Consider the following 22979-nt stretch of genomic DNA (forward strand, 5'->3'; position numbering starts at 1 on the left):
CCGAAACGATAACCGAAATCATAACCGTAATCATAACCGAAACGATAACCGAAATCATAACCGAAATGATAACCAAAATGATAACCGAAATCATAGCCGAAATCATAACCTAAATCATAACCGGAATCATAACCGAAATCATAACCGAAATCATAACCGAAATCATAACCGAAATCATAACAGAAATCATAACCGAAATCATAACATAAATCATAACCGAAATCATAACCGTAATCATAACCGAAACGATAACCGAAATCATAACCGTAATCATAACCGAAATGATAACCAAAATGATAACCGAAATCATAACCGAAATCATAACCTAAATCATAACCGGAATCATAACCGAAATCATTACCGAAATCATTACCGAAATCATAACCGAAATCATAACCGAAATCATAACCGTAACCATAACCGAAATCATAACCGAAGTCATAACCAAAATCATAACCGAAATCATAACCGAAATCATAACCTAAATCATAACCTAAATCATAACCTAAATCATAACCGGAATCATAACCGAAATCATTACCGAAATCATTACCGAAATCATAACCGAAATCATAACCGTAACCATAACCGAAATCATAACCGAAGTCATAACCAAAATCATAACCGAAATCATAACCGTAACCATAACCGAAATGATAACCGAAATCATAACCGTAACCATAACCGAAATCATAACCGAAATCATAACCTAAATCATAACCTAAATCATAACCTAAATCATAACCTAAATCATAACCGAAATCATAACCTAAATCATAACCGTAATCATAACCGAAATCATAACAGAAATCATAACCAAAATCATAACCTAAATCATAACCGTAATCATAACCGAAATCATAACCGTAACCATAACCGAAATCTAAACCGAAATCAGAAATCTTATCTGTGCTGTGATTGGTGGAGCCAGGAAGCCGGCAACCAATCAGAATGCAGGAATGTCACGGAAAATTTCACGGGACGGACTTTTCGAAATTATAATATAGATGATCCTTAATCTATGTACCGTACCTCAAGCTTTCCGTTCCACCATTAGTGTACCAATCTACAAAGGTAAGGGGAAAAAACTTTCTCCCTCTAGTTTCCGGCCCATATCAATGATAAATGTATATTGTAAAATCTTTGAACGATTATTATATACACGTTTATGTATTAGAATTGACTCAAAACTTTGCAAGCAACAGCATGGGTGTAGAAAAAAACACTCTTGCCAAACTGCTCTGTCGGAATTTACTAATTATATATACTCAGCACTCGATGTTAAGAATGGTAAATGTATTGCGATTTATTATGATGCCCGTTCTGCTTTCGATAGCCTAGATAGGTCATTGCTGATTAAGAAATTAATGTCTCAGTTTAAACTAAACCCTACATATATTAGTACCTTGTATAACTACATGAATAATAGATGCTTTAAATTTAAGGATGACAATCAATATTTTAATAATCCAACGGGTGTAGTTCAAGGGGCCGCGGGTAGTGGATTGTACTACTCAGCCTATCAGGACGACATAAATAAGATCATCACCATTCCGTTCTTACTATATGTTGATGATCTGGTAATTTACATCGCTGGTCAAGATTTAGACGTTATGATGAAAATCATTATTGACCAGGCTAATGCGGTGCAAAGGTGGTATGATGACAACAACCTATCAATTAATTATACCAAAACTAAGTTCCAAATATTTTGTAAACCCAACTGTGTAATCCCTCCTGAGTTCACCTCCCCAATTCTGTTAAATAACGGTCAATCTATAGAACATGTACATACATTCAAATACCTTGGTGTAATGTTAGACTCTAACCTTAACTTTCGTAACAGCAGTATCATTTTACTGCTGTTACTAAGAAAGTTTCCCATAGTTTAGGTTATCTACACGGTTTAAAGCGGCACCTGACCGATAAAGTCATGGCCATTATGATTAACAGCCATATTCACTCGATTATGGACTTTTGTATTGATATCTGGGCCATTCAGACTGATGCTCAACTCGATTCAATACAACATAAAGTCAATTCCTTCCTTGTCAAATTCATGTTTCCCTCCCTTGCAAAAAAATTTCGACATAAGAAACATTCACGCTTTAAAATTAATAAGCAAGCGATAAAGGTAAATGATTTGTTAAGTAAGTGTAACCTCTTGACAATACGCGAGCGTCGTGATTTATTTCTGTATAAGTACGCTTTTAAACACCTTCAAGACCAAATAAGTTCTTCCGCAATTAGACGTTCTTGGCCACTCTTAACTGTAACATCATGTAAATTTGCTCAAAAGTCCATAAATTATCGCGCAACCAAGTTATGGAACAAACTCCCACGCGATTGGGACCCAAACTTGAGTTACAACAAATATGTACAAGCCGTCCGTGAACACATCATTAATGCACGTGACGACCAATATTGTTATTGAGTCCATTAGATATTTTTAGGTTAAATATATAGTTTTATCTACTTGTGTCATAGTTTTTAAACCAGTTTTGTAAACTGATAACTATTAACACGTGAATAAAGGTTTAAATCAAATTAAATCAAATCTTTGATTAAGAACATAGCCTAACCTGACCTTTAACTTTTGGCTGGAATTATTCATGTAACCATATCATATTTGACATAAATGTTGACTTAATTTGTTGATCAACCAGCTTATAAATACATTTCAGACCACATACCTATTTTTAAAATTTATAAATTTATAGGTTATTAATTACAGTATAGGCGGAAAGTCTTTCCACCCTCATAATTTTTTCACTTCAAGCATTATATTTCTCGAGAAGCTTGACGAAGTAAACTACAATTTTGCACAATTACTTATCATGATCCAAGGTTTTCGGAACCATACTTTGGATAACGGCGTGGCACAGGAAACGACAGGGTGAAATTACATACAAAATTCCGACCGGAAAAAAGTCTTTCCACCTGTTGACATTTTCGTCCTTTTTGTGTAATTCTTAAAAACATTCTTGAAAATTGTTCTCCACCCACCAGGGGATATATCATTCTTTGAAAAATAACGTTTTTATAATGCTCAACTTATTGCTTGTTACCAATATTAGCTCATAATGAGAGGAAATCGCCTTGTCACAGATCTTGGGCAAGACGTCGTAAAATTTCGTGAGGAAGGGTTTTGATACCAAACAATTTATGATAAACTACTCGTAAAGAAGTACATAGTTGGCAGAATAGTCCAAAAGTACAAAAAAATTGGTACGGCGGCGAAATTCCTAGCTTATGGACCGCCAAGCATTACGGCCCCAAGGATCGATCACGCCATTCTCTCCTCAATTCAGCTAAACCCTCGGTTACAGCGACAAAAACTGACTGGAAACGAAGGAAGACTACGACCTTCAAATTTCTGTGCGAACTGTAAAGAATTGGGTAGAATAAGTTGGATTTAAAGACCCAGCAGTGCGGAAAAAAACATTTATTTCCTAGGCCAATATGACCAAGGTTATGAAATTGGCTAAAAAGTATCGAAATCGATACATTCAAGACTTGAAATGTATAATCTGGAGCGACTAGACCAAGACCAACTTGTATGGTTCAGATCGGGTCACTCGGATAAGGAGATGACCAGGAGATACAGACAAATATAAGTACCGTAATTAAATCATTAAGCATGGGGGTGGAAACCGAAAGTTATGGGCGTGTATGTCGTGGAAGGGTGTCGGAAATTTTGAGATAATCAAAGGAATCATGGACCCCAACTACTGTTGCAACATTAGGGATTCGAATTTGATGTTGACGCGAGAAATTACCGTGTGGTGACAATTTTATTTTCAAACAGAATGGTGAATTTAAGTATAGATCAAAGTTTTTGAGGAGTAAATTCTCAACAAACGAGATTTAATTGTTGCATTTTACTCTAAAATCACCGGAAGGAATGTTAATGAATATTTGTTGTCAATTGTGAAGCTAAAAATTTCGTAGCAAAAACTATTAAACCCGAATGAACTGGGGACGCCATTAAATTTGAATTGGGGAATTTAGACACCTCATACACAATCTTAGTTTTTGTGTTGATGCCAAGAGGCGTTATTGCCTTCCTAGAGGACCTGGGTGAACATTCCAAATGCTATTTTGACTATTACATAACAAACAAAAATTTAAAATGAATGTTGCATTAAACTTTTGTCTGGGTGGAAAGACTTTTTTCCAGTCGGAATTTTGTCTATAATTTCACCCTGTAGTTGCCTGTGCCACGCCGTTATCCAAAGCATGGTTGAGAAATCCTTGCATCATGATATGTAATTGTGCAAAATTGCAGTTTATTTCCTCAAGCTTCTCGAGAAATATAACGCTTGAAGTGAAAAAAATTATGAGGGTGGAAAGACTTTCCGCCTATACTGTACCTCACTATTTTGGTAAACTATTTCCCTCCCCTGGCAACTCGGTGACGATTATTAATACCTGGTTATTAAGGGTGTACATACATATCTGTATATGAATATCGCCTGGTATTACATATTTCGAGTAAGACAGGATTTATAAGAGTGCGACAACTTCTCACGGCGCATTTTATTAGATAATTATCACATTAAATTAGAATTAAATCCTTAGGAACTTTAACACCCGTCAGGTTTCGTCCACGGAGACGTTCTTCGTTTATCGGCGTCATACTCCGCTGCCCATTTTATGCCAAACTGTAATATTTTCATAGTACTTCCGGGTAGATCTGATTTACAGAAAAGAATACATTTTACATATTTGCATACATATGTACATATTTTGCCAAATATTAAGTAATGAGTCATAAGAATGCATGTACCTTGCAGGAACCTCCAAATATTTCTCCTCATCGCACTTCCCTCGCGGTACACTTGTCTTAAAGTTTGACGTCGCGACTCTGCGAAGAGGAAATTATCGAATGGTAGTCCCCGAATGATGGCGTCCATCAGTCCAGGAAATGTGTACGTGAATCCTTTTTCCTGTTAAAATTAAACAGGAAAATTAATTTAACTTGACTGCAATGATTTTCAAAAATCCTGAAATTTCTGTAAAGCAATATAATGAAGGAAATCAGGTTACAAATATATTCCAAATGTATGAAGGACGTCTCGTTTTTGGGTAAGTTTGGAAATGAGGAAAACTAAATTAACTATATTTACCCGGTGACAGATACGTTCATAGAAATCCAGTGTTAAAATAATACCAAGCGGTATTCATATATAATTCTGCCAAAGTGGTTTTGATACGTAATACGCTGTAGTAATAGCTCGGTATTAAAGTTTTAGCATATCGATACAAAGTTGTTACGGACTGGTATAATTTTAATACCAAGCGGGAGTAGGTTTACTACATACCTTTCTGACTATACAAGATTTCTACTTATGTACCAGAGTGCATTTTCTTACCAAAGGTATCGTAGCTACTCCTGAGCATATTGTTGGTTCCGCTGTTTCGTCATAGTTTAAAATGGCGGTGAAAGCGGTTGTCACGGCCATCTTGTCGGATCGAAACGCATCTCTCAAATATGTCTTTAACAAGTAGATGTTTCCCCCGTCCGTCTGCCTGCCTACGAATCGTATCACATCCATGAACGGGATCCCTTTGCTCCATATGTTGTGTGCACTTGGAGCACCTTTTCCTCCTTTGGATAGGACATCGTCCCTTCAAAATATTATGAAGATGGTTAATTAATTACAATTTACATAACCCCGCCCGCATTCAGCAAGCATTTTGCAAACATAAAAAGAAATTTAGATTACGAGTAAACAAATTGCTATGAGGCGTGCTATGAGGCAATTCACGCATGCATTGGTAACTTTCCAAATCAGTAAATTTTGTAATATAATTTTACAAACTTTTATAAAATTGTAACCTGTTTTCCTCAGAAATATTTCAAGAATTTTGTACAAAGGTTTGCAACTTTAAGGAATTTACGAAGTTTACAATGTTGCCAAGAACTGTGTGAATTGTCTCTGGGTATGCATGTGAGTTTAAACCTGTTCGCACATGAAGTGTGAAATAAATTTGGATGCTCTACTTTGTTACAGGAAATGTGTGGTTAGAATTTTTCTAATTTGTTACAAGTAAAAATTTGGAAAAAGTTGATAATAATTAAAATCGTATATATATATGATTATCTTAATTTATCAATCTTGCTTATATTCCACCGGATGAACATATGTACATACCTCACTTCCGGGCATATCTCCATGACATCGTTGCTATATTCCACGACTAATCCGCCCTTTCCATCGTCCCACTCTGCCGGAGCCAGGTTGAGCCCGTGTTTCCGAATTTTCGGGATAAACGGCATACTCGGTCCGGTGGGAAATGCGTTAAACCCGACAAAGATTTTTGTCCCGTTGCAAATCGTCTCTTTAATGTATTTCCCGTCCCAGATGGGCTCAATGAAGGGGTTGAAAATCAGGCTATTCAACACCGTGATAATTGTGGCGTGCATGGGTCCTACCGGGATTTTGGTGGGGATTCGTGACCCCGCGTAGATGCACTCGAGTTGGGTGGTGTGGTCGTAAAAGTCGTTTATGGATGTTATCGTGTACGTTTTATTTGCCTGGAGGAAAGCAAAATATTGAATTGTTAATGAAAGAAATAATGGTCACACTAATTACATGCATTAATTTTAGGAAGTATTCCGTTTCATACCAAGTTTCACATTTTTTATCACTTGACTATCAAGCTATTTTTTCCAATGTGTTTTACTCTGCCTATCAGCTAGCAAAATTAGTGTAACAAATTATTTTTTATGGTCACAAATTACATGCGAGATCGCTTTAAATTGCGTACCATTTAAACAAATGTGTACCATTGGAGACATCGAGAATTTAAAAAATATCGTTGCCAATGGAAATTTATCAAGTTGTAAAATGCCTGCGAGAACGTACATAAAATTTCCCAAAAAGCACTGGTAGCCAAAGAATCGTTGAACAAATATGTGTAACTTGGTACGAAACAATGGTCAAAAAGTAATAAAATCTTGTTAATGTGAATTTCTGTGAGAAAATGTTCAACATAAAAGCCTCATGTAGTCGTGGAATGTATTAACGTTGAATGAAAAATTTTACATGAATTTTTAGGCTTCACTTTGTTGCTTACTGTAACAAATTTATTAATCTGTGAATATTTTCATACCTCACAAGTCCCCATTTTTGTGAAGGGAAGAAGATATCTCCATCCAGATTTCCCTTCAAATGGTAACCCATAAAATGGTCCGTTCGGTTCTGGTATGATTCCTGCCTCCACAACTTGGTTAATTATTAAAATAATAAATATTTTGAAAAGAGAAAATCCACCCCGATTCATTTTTAAAAAAATTTAAATAAAATTCTAAAAAGTTTTAAAATTTTAGAGTCAGATTTTACAAAGTGTCCCAACAGCTGGACCGTGTACTGGACTAGACCTACTCGTCTAAGCGTTCAAATGATAATAATTATTGAATACATGGATGAACATGTCGCGTAAAAACCAGTTTACTAACTTTGGCATTTTTGTTGATCCTGGATAACTTTCATGAGAACTAAGTCAGCATGTGGACGTTTTGTGTGTCTTACGTACCTGCATGAATTTGAGCCAGTTGGTCATCTATGTACTTATATGAACATGTGCTCTTTTATTTACCTGGATTCCCATTTTAAGTACTTACTTGATTACATCAACATGTGGATGTTTACATATATGCGTGTCTTGGGTTAACCAGTACGTAGATCAGAATCCGCTTTTTGCTGCCAATTTCCTCATGGTGGATTGGTACATCACATTTATGTAATCGTTACTATGGGAAACTTCAGTTTAATTATTGGTAATCCAGGTACATATGTACGTAAACTTTTCCAGAATAAGTGGAAATCTTTAATTACATACCTACTGATTTCAGGAGAGTGTTTAAGTCAAGGTGCCGTGCATAAGGGATGTGTTTGAGTAAATGGGTTACAAGTCGAGCATCTAATGGTAGTTATGCGTAGAATTTCTTTATGTATGTACAACCTCAGGGGTTAGGGAAACTAATAGATCGCGAACTTTATGTACGTTTGATATATATGTAGGTCCTAATTAATGAAGATGGGCTAGATTTAAATATATTTACACGAGAGGAAATAATTGGACAACCTTCGTTCGGTTTTCCGGCAAAATAAATAAATGTGTACTACATAATTAAATACACTCAATTTCCTTAATCTTGTTGCATGAAATCCGACTTCCCTGATTTTCGAACAGATTTTAGAACGAAAAGTAAATTTAATTTCGTCAACATTTTGTGTATAATATTGCCCAAATTTTCAACTATGCTATCTTGATAAAAGTTCATAATTTGTGAATTTTGTATATGTACATGTAATTCGGTGTGTGTACATACATAAATATGTGTGCATATACATACATACATGTTTATAAATGTGTTCGTACATACAAACATATGCAATACATACATATGCACACATATACATAAGTATGCATTGCTGACGTAATCTGGCAAGTATCTAAATAAGTATGTATTTCTGTTGAAAGATACTGACTATTTATAAGATTCATACTTTTATCTAACTAACGTTTTTGGTACAATTAAATACATAGTTATAAAATTAAGTAATTGCTTAATTTGAGCAAATTCTGAAGAAAAAATCCATACTATGATTCCATTCATGTATTTAGTACCGGCACATTTTGTGACCTTCCCATCACTTTATTGTATATGCCTTTTTACTATGTATCTAAACGCATGCAATCTAAATATGTATACAAGCACGTATGTATGTACATATGTATGCATACATACTTATTTTATGTGCACAAGTTTCTACATGTGTGTTTACTCAGACAAACAATGCAATAAAGTTATCCAGGTTTTTGTGATGATAACGATAAACACTGTTTTGCTTCTATTATGTGCATAATGCCAAAATAATTGCAGGCATCCTACTCTATTAATTAAAAACCTTTAAGAGCAGATTTCTCTACTTCAAAAACACTAATTTCCTTGATATCATCTGAACTAACTGAGAAATATTATTGCTTCTAGCGGCATCTTTACATAGTAAAAAACCAGTATTATTTACATAATTACATACATACATACATACATATGTTTGTAAATATATGAAAACGAGTTGCATGATACCAATACACACAATAAGGAATGTATATATGCACATATGCAGTTATTGTAGGTTATGGTGAGTAGAAGTGCGTTGATAAATACATATGTGTACATACGTATGCAATTATATATATTTGATGTAACCAGATGACAAATTTAGATTTTTTTCTTGTTAGATATCAACTGAATATTATTAAGCATCGACTTCTTGCAATTTATTTCACTGTACCCGGTGTGACGTAGTTTCTTGTTATGGACAAGCCTTTAGAAATAGGTAGTTCATACAAATTATAGATAACCTTTACAGTATGTTGGTATAATCTTTAGCATTAAAACCACCATTGCCAATAAATTTATCTGTCCTACCAGGTCGCTAATAGTTCATGTAAGCACTTTTGTGCTGTCCAAGGAGGAAGTTCTGATTAACGATGTCAGGTATGCAAAATAACTACGCCCAATACCTCTAAATGGTCTATAAAACTAGAAAAGAAAAATGAGTGCGGAGGAGTGATCGCTTCATTTGGATCATACACTTATACGTATGTGATGCTCGACTGTTGACTAATTAAATTAGGATCAATCCTAAGGATAACTTGATATTTCCATGGGTTATTATCGAATTTTACAATGGGGACTCGGAGGCCTGGGGATGGAGGCAAGTTTCCTGAGATCTGAGTGTTTAGAAAAGTACGGACCACCGAGGGGACCGCTGGTCACTGAGCCATGGAGCACAACTACTTTATCGAGGGCAAAGGGAAAACATGGCGATATGATGAGTGAATTCATGTGTTTGTACATACATATATGCACATACTGGTATTACTTATTTATGGAATTACACATTCATCCGCATCATTTATTTATTGGGCATTAAAAAATATGGGTTGTTTTAAGGAATATGCTTATTCACAATTTTATGCATATGTATGTAAATGAATTCGGTTACGTAACAATAAATAAGATACGAAATTTAAAAGAAATAGTAAAGGTTGTTAGTGCTTGGTAGACACAATTTTAGAGACCTTCCATTGATGTTATTGCCCTTACTCGGCTAAAAAGGAAAACCACGTATTACGTGTGTTGGGGGTTTCTAATTGTTCTCTGCGTATCGCAACAAATCAATCAGTATTAATATGTATGTAAGTTGAACAGTATGGCCTTATGTGACATGGCAATGACTTTGAACTGACGTATGGATTTAGGCAATATGGAAAGTTTTTGTTTTTATTTAAATATATCAGGCCATGCGAAACGCGAATATCTGTAATCCCATTTACTTGTTAGTTCCGTGTGCAAAATTGCCAATATCGTCAACCCAACAACAGCTCGATCAATCCCCAAATATTATAATGTATTGTCCAGTCATTTCATCAATTATCTGAACTGTCAGATTTCTTAATTGGACTTACCAAATTACAAATTACGCTCTATCGTAAAAACAACGTACATATTGGAGCATCTTACATAAAACCCACAAATGGGAATTTTCTATATATAGGAAATTCCAGTCACAACATAGAACTTTCCATACTTTGGAATATTCGAAAGCTTATCTCATCTTATCTTTTTCAATTACATATGCATCCAAACTTTTTGAAATTCCGGTATCCTTTAACACAACAAAATATTGCGTTTACATATTTGCATCAGTTGCTAATCCTACATGTGCTAATACATCCATAAGTTAGAAAGTACCTTGACCAGTACTTCATTAAGGGGGGAATCCATATGCATAAATCTTATCAACAATTTGAACCACTTGACATTTGTATCGTCATAATTTCCCCAGATATTTCACGCCTTATAAAACAAAGCTCGAAACTTTCCCTGGTCAGTTTTGCCTCATCCGTTGATAAGTTTCACTGCAATTTCATTAAAATGAAGTTAGTCCTAGTTGTTTCCTTGGGCGTGGCTTTGGTAGCTTCATGCCCCTTCGGAGATGAAGAAATCAAAGCTGGGAAGCGTCTCATTAAAACGAGCTTCGAGGAGCCCGGTCAGTGGATGGACGAGGACGAAATTTGGGCCCTGATTATGAAGCATCAAAACTTTATTGATATCACGGATCACAATTTCCCAGATATCAAGGAGGGAGATGTCAACGTGCAAGGTACAAAAGGCGTTAGGTGATGGTTTTGACGAATTCGCGGGTGAATATCTCTGGCAGGGAGTAGAATTTTGAAGTGATTTTTGGTAGACTGCAAGATAATACTCTCAAAAAGGTATTTCCAAAATTTTAAGGTGATAGCTTCAAAAATGACACCTCCAGTGTCCTCAGAGTTGGAGGGTGCCGTAAAAACACTTTCCAAACTTAAGTACTCGTATAGCATAATAACCTAAGAGGTCAGAGGTGAATTATTCTTAATATTATAACCCTAGATAATCATTGCATGTAATAATAAAAGAATCCACAATGAATTACATAACGTTGGCCTTCCATTGTCAACGAAATTTTTCCATGAAAAGTGATAAATCGGACCGTGCACGGGAAAATTGACCTGCTTACCTTGAATGCAGACCCACTGGGTCAAATGAAGATTGAGGGTAAAGGAAGTAATTTAATGGCTCTCCAAAACAATGGGAATTACCCTCCGAATATGTAAGAAGTTACCTAAATGGAAAGCAACCTCTTAATGCTCTAAATTTTCCCTCCCGTTAAATGGAAGTAGCCTCTCCTTTTGCACGTCATAAATCTGTGTAAATTTCTTATCAGTGATGGGTCTTACTATATTGAATATGTTCTTAAAAACCCTAAATCTTTATGTAAAATGTTTAATCCCCAAAAGATGTATTTATGAAAAACATTTTTTTTAATTACATTGCTTAAAAATTAGTTTATTTGACTGCAAAAATGTCAAAAATAGCTTTACTATTTCAAATTCCTCACCGGTTTGGTAGCGATTTGCTACGGAATTTGCTACCAAACCGGTGAGGTCACATACAGAGGTCGACGCCGACAATTTTTCGGCGGCGGCGGCGCCAGTTTTTGGTGATTTTTCGGCGGCGTTGGCGGCCCGGCGCGGCGTCGCAATGTTAAAGGTATAGGAAATTGAATTTTTCGGCGGCGGCGGCGCGTAAAATTCATCGGCGTATGGCGGCGCGGCGGCGTGAGATCGGCGGCGTCGACCTCTGGTCACATATAGACACCGCCCAGTAGCAATTTGCTTACATTTTATTCTCAGTGGATTAATTATTAATCGCTAATTTCACTGCGCCGAATTTCACCTTTTAAAGACAATTTCTGGAAATTGCAACCCTATAGTTAGTTCGATTTTACTGTGCTGATGTGAAAAAATCGACATGCCCGTGCACCAGTTTCTTTACGAACTGGTACTGTATATTTGAAAAGATGAACTGTTAAAAATAGATTTGAAACAGTTAATGATTCATTCCTTTGTGTGTAAGTTTTACGTATGACTCATTTAGATTAAGAATGACGAATAGTTTTTTGAGACAATAATTTGATGTTTTTGAACTTTTTGAAGTCTTTGTTAACTCTTTGTCTTTCTTTGTCTCTCGCTTCTTGAGATATTTTCCAGGATTTCCTGATTAGTTAAAAGGTCAATGCTTGACCAATCCATTATGTATAAAAGCAAAATCGAAACAATGAATAAATTACACTTATACTTTTTACATTACACGAAGTCGTTGTATCTCAAGTTCCTTAAAACGATCCAACTTACATATTTATAACATTAACTTCATCTGACAATTATAAAATAATTTTTCGATGTTGTCCTGAACCCAAAACCTGTACCAAGCGGAAGCGTGGAGGACCTGTTAAGTCCACAACAGCTTTGATTACCATGTGGTTTGCATGCTTTTATGGAAGCATTAACTTTAATTGTGTATAAATGATACGATTTTTATATAAAATGCTAAAAGTATGGCTTGTAGATATGTACACTATTTTAAGAGGTAGTTTGCCACCAAAATCCTAATTCAAAAATAACTTTAAGAGGTAGATATCCATGAAGGGTACTTCTGAAATATTTGGAGGGTACTTCCCATTTAATTGGAGAGGCTTTAAATGCATGCCGAGGGTAAAGCTGGAAGTGTCCTGAGTAATATTAAACAAAATAGTTAAGATTTTGAGTAAACAGTCTTGGAGAAGGACCCAAGCTAATCAGCTGACGGGGAATCATAAAAAACTCGTAAACTAATTTGGAAAATTAATGGTCAAATTTTGTTGAAAATAAATTTTAATAACGTTTTTGTGTCCCCTGCTACAGAACTATTTTACTTACAAGGTACAAGTGACAAAATAATAAAATTACCAAGTTTTGGTTAGTTAAATTATTTTTGAAGTTCAACCTTGATGACGACGGAAACTTTTCCAAAAATTTTATTGGGTTTGATGAAAACTCATTTCGTGGGGTGTAACCACTTATCAAAATTTAATCAAAAATATTTACAGTGCAATATACTATATGTACCTTGGATAAAAACAACGTTAGGGATTTTTAGAATCAAAGTCCTAAAATGTGGGGGCCTTAAAAGTCGAGGAGTTGCGTTAACGAGAGCATTCCATTAGGACAAGTATGAAGCTAGACTACAAAAGTGACTTAAAAGATAAGCATGAGACAAAAATGGTTTTATATAGTGAAAAGTATGCTAAGTCTCTTGATAATACTCGCAAAGACGATTTTTGCTTCAGGACCTAAGAAAAAAATCTTTTGTTCAACGCCATTTTGTAAGAACACTGGTTTGGAAAACTAAAAAAGGACACCTCTCTATATTTGACCTTCCCTCATTTCGCATAGTACACAAAACCGGAAGCCAGACATGTTAACCTATAGTTTGAGACACGGGCTTTCACATAAAAAATGTTAGAAATCTCTACAACTAAAAACCATCCCGCAATTAAAATATGAATTCGTCAAAACCATGTCCTAACGCCTTTTGTATTTATTGAAATGTAGATTAAGGTTCCTATGGATGACGCGTAATCTCACTCTCCCCTTATCCAATCTCTTCAAATGCAATTTCTAAAATTGAATCAACTCCATGAGTTTTGAGATAAATGCAACTTTTGATACTTCAATGTTAAGCTTTTTTTTAACTACAAACTAGTCGATTTAAAAAAATTAGCGACTTCATTTGTAAAGAAATTTAGCATCAAAAATTGCAAACCAATTGGCTAATCTTTTTCAAATCGACTTGTTTGTAGTAACAAAAAATGCTTTACATTAAACTAAATTTAATTTAAACTCGTGGTGTTGATTCAATTTTAGAAATTGCATTTGAAGACATTGTATAAGGGGAGAGTGAGATTACGCTCCAACGCGTCATCCGTTAGAACCTTAACATAAATATTTGCATAACTATGAAATTACTTGCAAATTTCCTCACAGCAATTCCAACCACTCTTCGATTCCAATCTACCGTAAACGGACTTCTTGGAAGAACCAACATTACCCGAATTCAAGATTTTGTCGGGACCTTCAGCAGCTACTTCAGCAGGTACTACCAATCCCCCAACGGAACTGAATCCCAGCGATGGCTCCTTAGTCAAGTTCAGGATAGCATTGCAAACTACGTGGGAAATGCCACCGTCAATGAGGTGGTGCACCCATTCGGAGTCCAAAACAGTATCATTGCCCGAATTACGGGGTCTGATCCCACTCTTCGGGGCGAAATTGTTATCATTGGAGCTCATCAAGACTCAGTTAATACTTTTGGTGCCTTGCTCGCTGCCCCAGGTAAGCCGTAACAAAATATATGTGGGTAATGTGGAATTTGTCACGCGGTCCTAATCAGGGTTCGGAAAACCCCGGGGTTTTTGGGTGTTTTTGTAAATTTTGGGGCAAGTTGAACCAGAATTACGGGCTTATAATAGTGCTGCGGCTGCTCGCAATTGCGAGCTACATTACTCGTATGCAATGATATATACTTGGAAATTCAAGTCGCACAATACAATTCTCAAAATTTCATGATGAATCAGAAAATTTAATTAGCATTGATTTAAGTTGTAGTTAAAGGATTGATTTGATTTTGTTTCAATCTGCTTTAAAATCGTACAAAAATCCTGGAAGAACACCATTAAGCATTATGGTTTTTTCCGGAGATTTGATACCCCAGAAACCCTCAAAAACTCGAGGTGGCGAATCCCGATCATAATTTCACTCCGAATGTACTTAGGTGCCGATGATAACGCGAGTGGTTCTGTCGTCGTGCTGGAAACTCTTCGCGTTCTTGTTGAAGGCGGATACATTCCAAAGAGGACGATTGAGTTTCATTGGTACGCTGCGGAAGAGGTTGGTCTCCGCGGATCTGCAGCTATTGCCCAGATCTACAACACCAACAGGGTCAACGTCGTGGGGATGGTGAACTTTGACGTGCCGGGATACCATATCGCAGGGAGAGACGAAATTGGAATCTATACGGACCACGTAAATGCTGAAGTGACTACATTGCTCCGACTTTTAGTTGATGGCTATTGCACTTACACCTGGATCAATAAGACGTGCGGATATGGGTGCTCGGATCACGCGTCATGGACCAATTACGGCTTCCCAGCAGGGTTCCCGGCAGAGACCGTTTTCCACCCCCTGATGCACAGGGTAGGTTTGTACGGCTCTGGTCGTTTATCATTTTTTTCATATTTTTTGATTAAGATTTAGGTCAACTTTACTCATGATGATGAAATTAATTTATTTTTAGCCTGGTGATAACTTCGAATCCGTGGGATTCACCCAGGTTAACGAATTTGTCAAATTGTCGCTTGGATTCGTTGTGGAAATGTCGGAACCTGGGAGTCTTTAAATAACTACTAAAATCTTATGATTGTATGTAATATATTCTGAATAAAATTCCATACTTTAAAATTATGTTTGCATTAACAAAACAAAGAAACTTGAAGTCCAGCTGTAAGTTTTATTCATGCTTCACTTCATCCAATTATGGTGTGGTTAACGGTCAAAAATGTCGAAGCCACTTTGAGGTGTCAATTTTGACAGATTTTCAACAAGAATAATATGTGACAGGAGTACCTGTGTCACACAGGTACTCCTTTCATCACATATAGTATGGTCGGTTAGGAAAGAAACCATTGAAAAATGCCTGTAAAATCCTAAAAACTTAATTAATTCCAAAGAAATTTTCAGGGGTTATAAACAAGGTCTCTACTATTCAATTTTTTGCTTCATATGGTCCATAGACCCCCATCCTTCCTATCTGGCGAATTATTTGCCTCGCGGTCCCAAGAAGTGCTTTGCCACTCTTTCTCGCTACCACTTTTGAGGTGTGTGTCCAAATGTGACGGAATCTTACCAAGTTTTTGAGTGGTTTTGTTCGACCACAATATTCTCTCTTGCATAATGCCCAAAATCGTTCAATTGGTCTTGCCCGAGGGACATAGGGAGCATATTCCTTTTTTGCAACAAAATCGATTTTTTTCGACCGCAGGTAGTCCAGCACAACTTTTGAAGAATGACATGTTGCTGTGTCCGGTCAGAAAAGTACATTACGATTATTGATAAAGGGCATCAAGATCTTCTTTACACACTCGTTCAGATATCTCTCCGAGGTCATGGTGGCTGGGGTCACGAACGGCTTTGAGATGTCCCCCAATGAGTCCAATTCTTGCCCCATTATGTGCTTTGTGGGGAATTTTGACTTCGGCGTGTATTTAAGGGAATCTTTAAATGTTTTCTTATTAGTACATGAGTAGTACTTCCTCGCAGGGACTTCATCTGGATCATTCGAGCACTTGGTCTCATCATCCATGACCAGAATCAGGCGCATGTTTTGCTTGACTCGTTTTTCAGCAATCTGCCGAGAGTTGGACTTTGCTCTTTTTTGCTGACCTTGGTTGTAGTTTGGTGCAGGGGTCGCCCTATAGGATTTGACCCCCAACTTCGTAGGTTTAATAACATGTAAACTTAATTTTGCTATTTTCAATTTGTAGCCCAAATTACCATCTGATATCCCAAGGTTATTTTTGTTTTCTTTCTGAACTCTACGTATCACTTTGGGGGTCGCTACACGAGCAGGACGATTTTTTAATTTTTTGAATTCAGTATTCCTGCTCTCCTCATACATATCTAAAACTCTGAAAATTGCACCATTATGAATTTTTTCTCTTTCGAAGTGGCTATTAACCATTATCCGGACGCGCTCGCACACTTTTTCGTAGTAGTGGCAAATGTTTTTTGCGAGTTGTTCTGGATTTTTTGTTCTCATTTTTGAACTAGTCGAGATATCGACTTCCGGATTTCGGTAGTTAATCGCATGGACCAGAAAACTACCGCGTTTCAACTCAGTGGCAATTTTCCTTTCATACGAATAAATATATTTTTCAAAGGTTTCTTTCCTAACCGACCATACCTTAAAATACCAGTTTTCTTAGAGTGTCTAGTAATTTTCATATCTATTGTTATGACATGATAAATATGATAAAACATTTTTTTTTTATTTTGCTAAAGCTCTGCGAATGTAAGTTGTAACTAATTGACATATTTTGCTTTGTATATAATAATATCATACATTATTCGAAAGATGATCAAATCTGCCAGAAAGTTCAGCAAATCAACAAACATAACATTCTCCTATAGAATGTCATATGGTTTGTCGTTGACACACCGTTATGCTTTTGGCTTTATAAATAAGTACTTACTACTTATTTTTAGGACAGTATGTAATCCGTAACGATGTATTCACTGCACGAATTAGGACCAGTTTTTAATATGTCGGTCTTTAATTATAGACTAAAAAATATACCGAAATGGACTTTTTGAACTCGATTATTACAACATGCATCTACCCTGTATTGTTAGTATTTTGAAATACAGCCCAACATGCATTTATTTAATTGATCATAATTTGGGTTTTGTACAATACTGTACAAAATCTAGATCGTAGTGCTTAGATTGAATTGCATAATTCAATCGAATTACTATTTATTGTAGAAGTTGGTTTACGTCAATAAAATAAAAGTTATCTAATACTACAAATTATAGCTTATGTATAAGGGTGTAATTTAGCATTTAGCTAGCCATTTCGCATTTCGTTTTAGACATATTATTCTTTCATGGAGCTCTGAATTCATGGAATATGCATATTTACATACGCTGTTCGACAGACATTTTTGGTTCGTAAACGCAAAATAAAATTGCCAGCAAACCCATACCTTATTCTCGGTCGGATAAAAACCTTTCTCTAACAAAAGTTCTATGTAAAAAATAAATTCAAAATTTCAATTCATTTGTATCAAATTTAAAATGTATTCAGCGCAGTTCAAAAAATTACTGCCTATCATAACCAAACTTTCCTCATTCTTTGGCGTGATCAGCTTTTCATTCGATATAAAAAATGATAAATTTAAGCACGATCCGTCCCGACGAACGAGGCATCAACTTGCCTTTTGTGGCGTGGTTTTAGAAATTTTCTTTGTGGTTTTTCGAACTGTTCAATTCGAACAAAGAGCCAAGTTTGATAATTCACTGTGGGAACAGGTCCCGATCTGTTGGGCGTTTGTGTTCGCCTCGGTGTGCATCGTAGCTCCACTGAGCGTTCTGTTCTTTTGCCAGGACAAAATTATCAACTACAACACCCAATTTCAAGGTAAATTTTCTAAATTGTAATTTTTTTGCAAATCACAACTTGTGCTACTTTTGCTGCACAAGTCAAAGAACTTAGTGAGACGTATTATCCCGAAGAACATCTATTAAGGTTTTAGACACTTAAAGCATGCAGAACTTGAATCTAGTTAAGAAGCCCCTACCCAATTTTAATACTGTTTTTCAAAGAGTATTATTTCGAAGAGTTAAAATTTCGAAAATGTGGGGCTTAAAATACCAGGGCTCTGAATTTTATGTTTTGATTGAGTGATTGATTTATTCGCATCAACTTGATGCAAAATTTTTGTAAATCAAGCTTGATGGCATCAAGCTTGATTTATAAAAATTTTGCTACACTTGACGGCTAAAACAAAAAGAGTTATACACAAATGTTTGTTTATGTACTTATTTTAAAACTGCGCTCACCTTGTTTTAGTAAAATGGATGCCGAAATATGACCCCGAAGTAGCGCCATTGTCTCGCTTGATGGACTCATCGGTTCGAATTTGTATCGTCTCGCTGACCCTGCTTCCTTGGGCGTGTCCAATTTTCTATGTTCGATATCCCGAAATGCCTGTTTTTGGGAACACTGCAGTTAAGGAATATCTGGAATATATGCAATTCTCCTCAGAAACAGTCAGGTTTATTCACATGTTGGCATTAGTGGCGGACTTCCCAATACTTGTTGTGGGCAGCTATGTCGTTTTTTACGCCATTCTTGCATTGGGAATGATTGTAATCGTCTATTGTGGTAAGGAAATAAGTACATATTTAGAAGATATGCACAAAATTTTATAACATGAAAAACATTCGGAGGCCCAAATTTTTTTTATGGTTTTCAAATCTCAAACCTTAAAACCTTAGTGTACATAAAGCTTGTTTACGGAATTATAGCACCGCTTTATCCCATTTTGAGGGAATTACGATTCGACTTGTCGAGGCGACATGAGGCAATTGACGAAGTTCGACAGCCTCGAAATCTAATGCGAGAATACAACTGTCTAAAATTGTTGAATTTGGAAGTCATGGAAACAATGGGTCCCTTACTGCTCTACATTCATGGGACGTATGGCCAATTCTGCCTTTTTTGCAACTTTGTTGCCATCAAGAAGTGGGATTCTTTGACATATTTTACAAAGTTGGTACTTGAAAATGGATATTTTCGCATTATTAGCTCACCCTGCGTAGCACGAGAGCTATTGAATTCCTCTTGTCCGTCTGTCTGTCTGTCTGTCCGTCCGTGTGTTCACGAGTTTTTTGCATCAATTGATGCTAATTATAAATCCCCTTGTCCATTATTGAATCAATTAGTTGCACCATTGGTATCGAACAATCCATGAGGCAATTGGTGCGAATCAATTCAGAAAATCGATAGTGAAAAGACTACAAGTATGGAATAACTAGCACCTTTGGGGTCGAATAATCGGTTAAAGAAAATTATGCAAAATAATTGGGATCATCGATGCAAAACGCACCAAAAGTACAGAATAACGGGAAAAAATAATTACACAATTTTGATCAATCAGTATGCAAATGGTGCGAACCAGTTCGGACAATTGATCGACGGAGGACTACAATTTTTAAATAAGTCGCACCGTTAGTATCGAACAATCGGTTGTCCAAAATGATACGAAACAATTTGGAGAATCGATGCAAAATGCACCAACAGTGCAGAATAACTGGAAGAAACAATTACAAAAATTTGACATCCCCAATTAATTCGTTCGTGCCAAAGGTCCAAATTTCGTAACAATTAAATATGTATTTTCTCGCGTTATCCTACACTATTGGTGCAAAATTATATGAGTACCATAAATATGTAATTTCCGTGATTGCTCTGCACCAATGGTGCAAAATTGTATAACACATATGCACTTATTTTGTCGGCTAATTCTGCACCTTTGGTGCAAAATTATAGCAAATGATTATTGCAGGGTGAGCTACTTCTAACGTTACTACGGTTTATTTAATTTTCGTGCATGGTTTGTTTGTAAACAAATTAAAAATTTATGTAGGTCATGCTCATAAGTTGGTCCGTTAATGGTCAACTCGTGTGGGGGCTGAGTCTGGAAACGTTCGGAAGAATGGACATGGAGGCGAAGAAAGTACCAAAATCGTGGAAGTTTGTAAAATCTGGGGGCAAAATAGAGCTGAAGATTTTGTCAAAGTTCCGCAAGTCGATGAAACCTTTAACGTTTGGAGAAGAAGGCGTATTCACCATGAAGCGGATGACGGTGCTGAAGTTCTTTCGGGGAATTATTAAAGGGACGTTTCGGGCATTGTTAACTATTGGACAATAATATTTATGATAATAAATATAATGGTTAAGGAATTTTTGTAAGTCTGCAGAAATACACGTACTTGCAAAAATTTCAATAAGAGTATTCATGATTCATTTGTATCCTTTGTATTGTAAAATAGTTCTCGATAGAAAAAAACAATTGGGTAAGCTTCGTAGAAATGGTAACCCTGGTAACGCAATTTTTAATTTCGAAATCATACCATACTTACAAAATCTCGTAACCAATTGTGAAAGGTACGTTCCGAGCGTTACTGACGATTGAAGAGTGAGCAAAAAGTATAATGATTTATATGCAAATATTTCTTTATACGAGATGATAAATACTATAAAATAATGGGTTGTAATTTTCCCATGGCTCCGCATAAGTCGAATCTTATTTATGTAGTTTTGAATATAATAAGTCTACCAGAAATTTCAAGAAATTTGTCAAACATAAAACTCGTTTATGCAAGTTGGTTAGGTTTTGATAGGTCATTATGCTTTTTTGATTGAAATAATTTTTGCTTATTTTTAGGATAGTAATCGGAAACGTAAATATTTATATCGCCGCCGCATCAATAAGGGCGGATTTTGAATATGTATGCGTAAAAGCACGTGACACCAACAAAGGTAAGGTCAATCATCATGATTGGTAGATTCCCCCTGGGTTGATATTGTTGATTGCGGTTGTTAGAATTTGGACCTGCTTGTAGGCCATGATTTATTCCAGATTTATTAGATGACGCGTTCTGGAAGGAAATTTACCCAAATTGAAGAAAATATTTTATAAAACCCATCTATATTATAATCTATATTATAAGCTGGAAATGTCTGTCGAGAACGGAGGTGAATGTAATTTTTCGTTAAAGTAGACAAAGTTCAAATGGAGCAAAAACTCGGAATAAATTAAATTCAAACCATATTGCTATACTGCGAGTGGTTATCTGATGGTGGTTATCTTGGAGTGGTTGTTTCTCCTAAAAGGTTGATTTTTTGGTGTGCGGATGATGCCACCCGATCAATCGCATCCCTGTAGATGGCACCCCTTATCAATCGCACCCCTAGGAGTATCCCACCCCCGAGAGAGATCTTACAAATTCTCAGGCACAAATAAATAAGTGTAGTAAATATGCGATATGTTGCTGAATTTATTGGGGTTCTAAAACAATGCTAGGATTATGCCACAAGTGAGATTTTGAGTTACCGTCATGGCTTAGTAAATAATGGACACAATCCTAAGAATCCGAAGAAGGACTTACATATTAATCCAGTTACTAGTAAAAATTTTACATTTTTACATTTTTACATTTTTGTTGGTTTTTTTAAAAAACACTGCTTGTAATTTATTTAGATATCATCAAATTTCTCACATGGACTGCATCAGGCGAATTGTGTACCGTATTTGAATTGATTAATTTTTCGATCTAATAGTTTATATTTTGACGGTGTTTGAATTTTTACTGAGATTTATTTTTGCTGATAGTGACTTATTTTTTGGGAAGAGTTTTTATATTTGATACGAATGATTTGTGTGTCAATTTTTACAGAGATTTTATTTTTTTAGATTTTTTGTCGAAATATGAATTAAATTTATTAAGCCTGACGATATTTGAATAAATTACTAGGATTTTTTTAAACCAACAACTCTGTTTTTATGCCTAAGCATTTGTCAAAATCTCACTCGAAGGCTGAAGAAAGTTAGAAATGTAATACGTACTTATACATCCATATTAAAATTATATACACATTAAAAAAGTAATATGTACACGTTTGCTTTATTTTTACTGGTAGCAGGACTAATGTGTAAGTCCTTCTTAGGATTCTTAGGATTGTGTCCTTTTTTTACAAAACGATGACAGTAACTCAAAATCTCACTCGTGGCAAAATCCTAGCATTGTTTTAGAACCCCAACAAATTCAGCAACATATCGCATATTTATTACACTTATTTATTTGTGCATGAGAATTTGTCAAGATCTCTTTCGGGGGTGGGATACTCCTAGGGGTGCGATTGATAAGGGGTGGCATCTACAGGGGTGTGATTACTCGGGTGCGATTGT

At 35.9% G+C, this 22979-nt stretch overlaps 2 protein-coding genes across 2 annotated transcripts; one reads left to right on the top strand and one right to left on the bottom strand.

Annotated features, from left to right (window-relative positions):
- Positions 1-4505: 4505 nt before the first annotated feature.
- Positions 4506-7415, bottom strand: LOC110850065. The gene is made up of 5 exons (XM_022097547.2): positions 7120-7415; positions 6159-6541; positions 5376-5631; positions 4790-4949; positions 4506-4696 (listed from the first exon to the last, which is right to left on the bottom strand). Exons 1-5 carry the CDS (start codon positions 7288-7290, stop codon positions 4587-4589), a joined length of 1080 nt encoding a protein of 359 aa, XP_021953239.1. The 5' UTR covers positions 7291-7415; the 3' UTR covers positions 4506-4586.
- Positions 7416-10935: 3520 nt separating this feature from the next.
- On the top strand, positions 10936-15852 carry LOC110850163 (leucine aminopeptidase 1). The gene is made up of 4 exons (XM_022097641.2): positions 10936-11189; positions 14434-14781; positions 15221-15642; positions 15743-15852. The coding sequence occupies exons 1-4, from the start codon at positions 10961-10963 to the stop codon at positions 15842-15844; spliced, it is 1101 nt and encodes a 366-aa protein (XP_021953333.1). The 5' UTR covers positions 10936-10960; the 3' UTR covers positions 15845-15852.
- Positions 15853-22979: the final 7127 nt, after the last annotated feature.

This window comes from Folsomia candida, unplaced genomic scaffold (assembly GCF_002217175.1).
Source record: "Folsomia candida strain VU population unplaced genomic scaffold, ASM221717v1 Fcan01_Sc005, whole genome shotgun sequence".
NCBI lineage: Eukaryota > Metazoa > Arthropoda > Collembola > Entomobryomorpha > Isotomidae > Folsomia > Folsomia candida.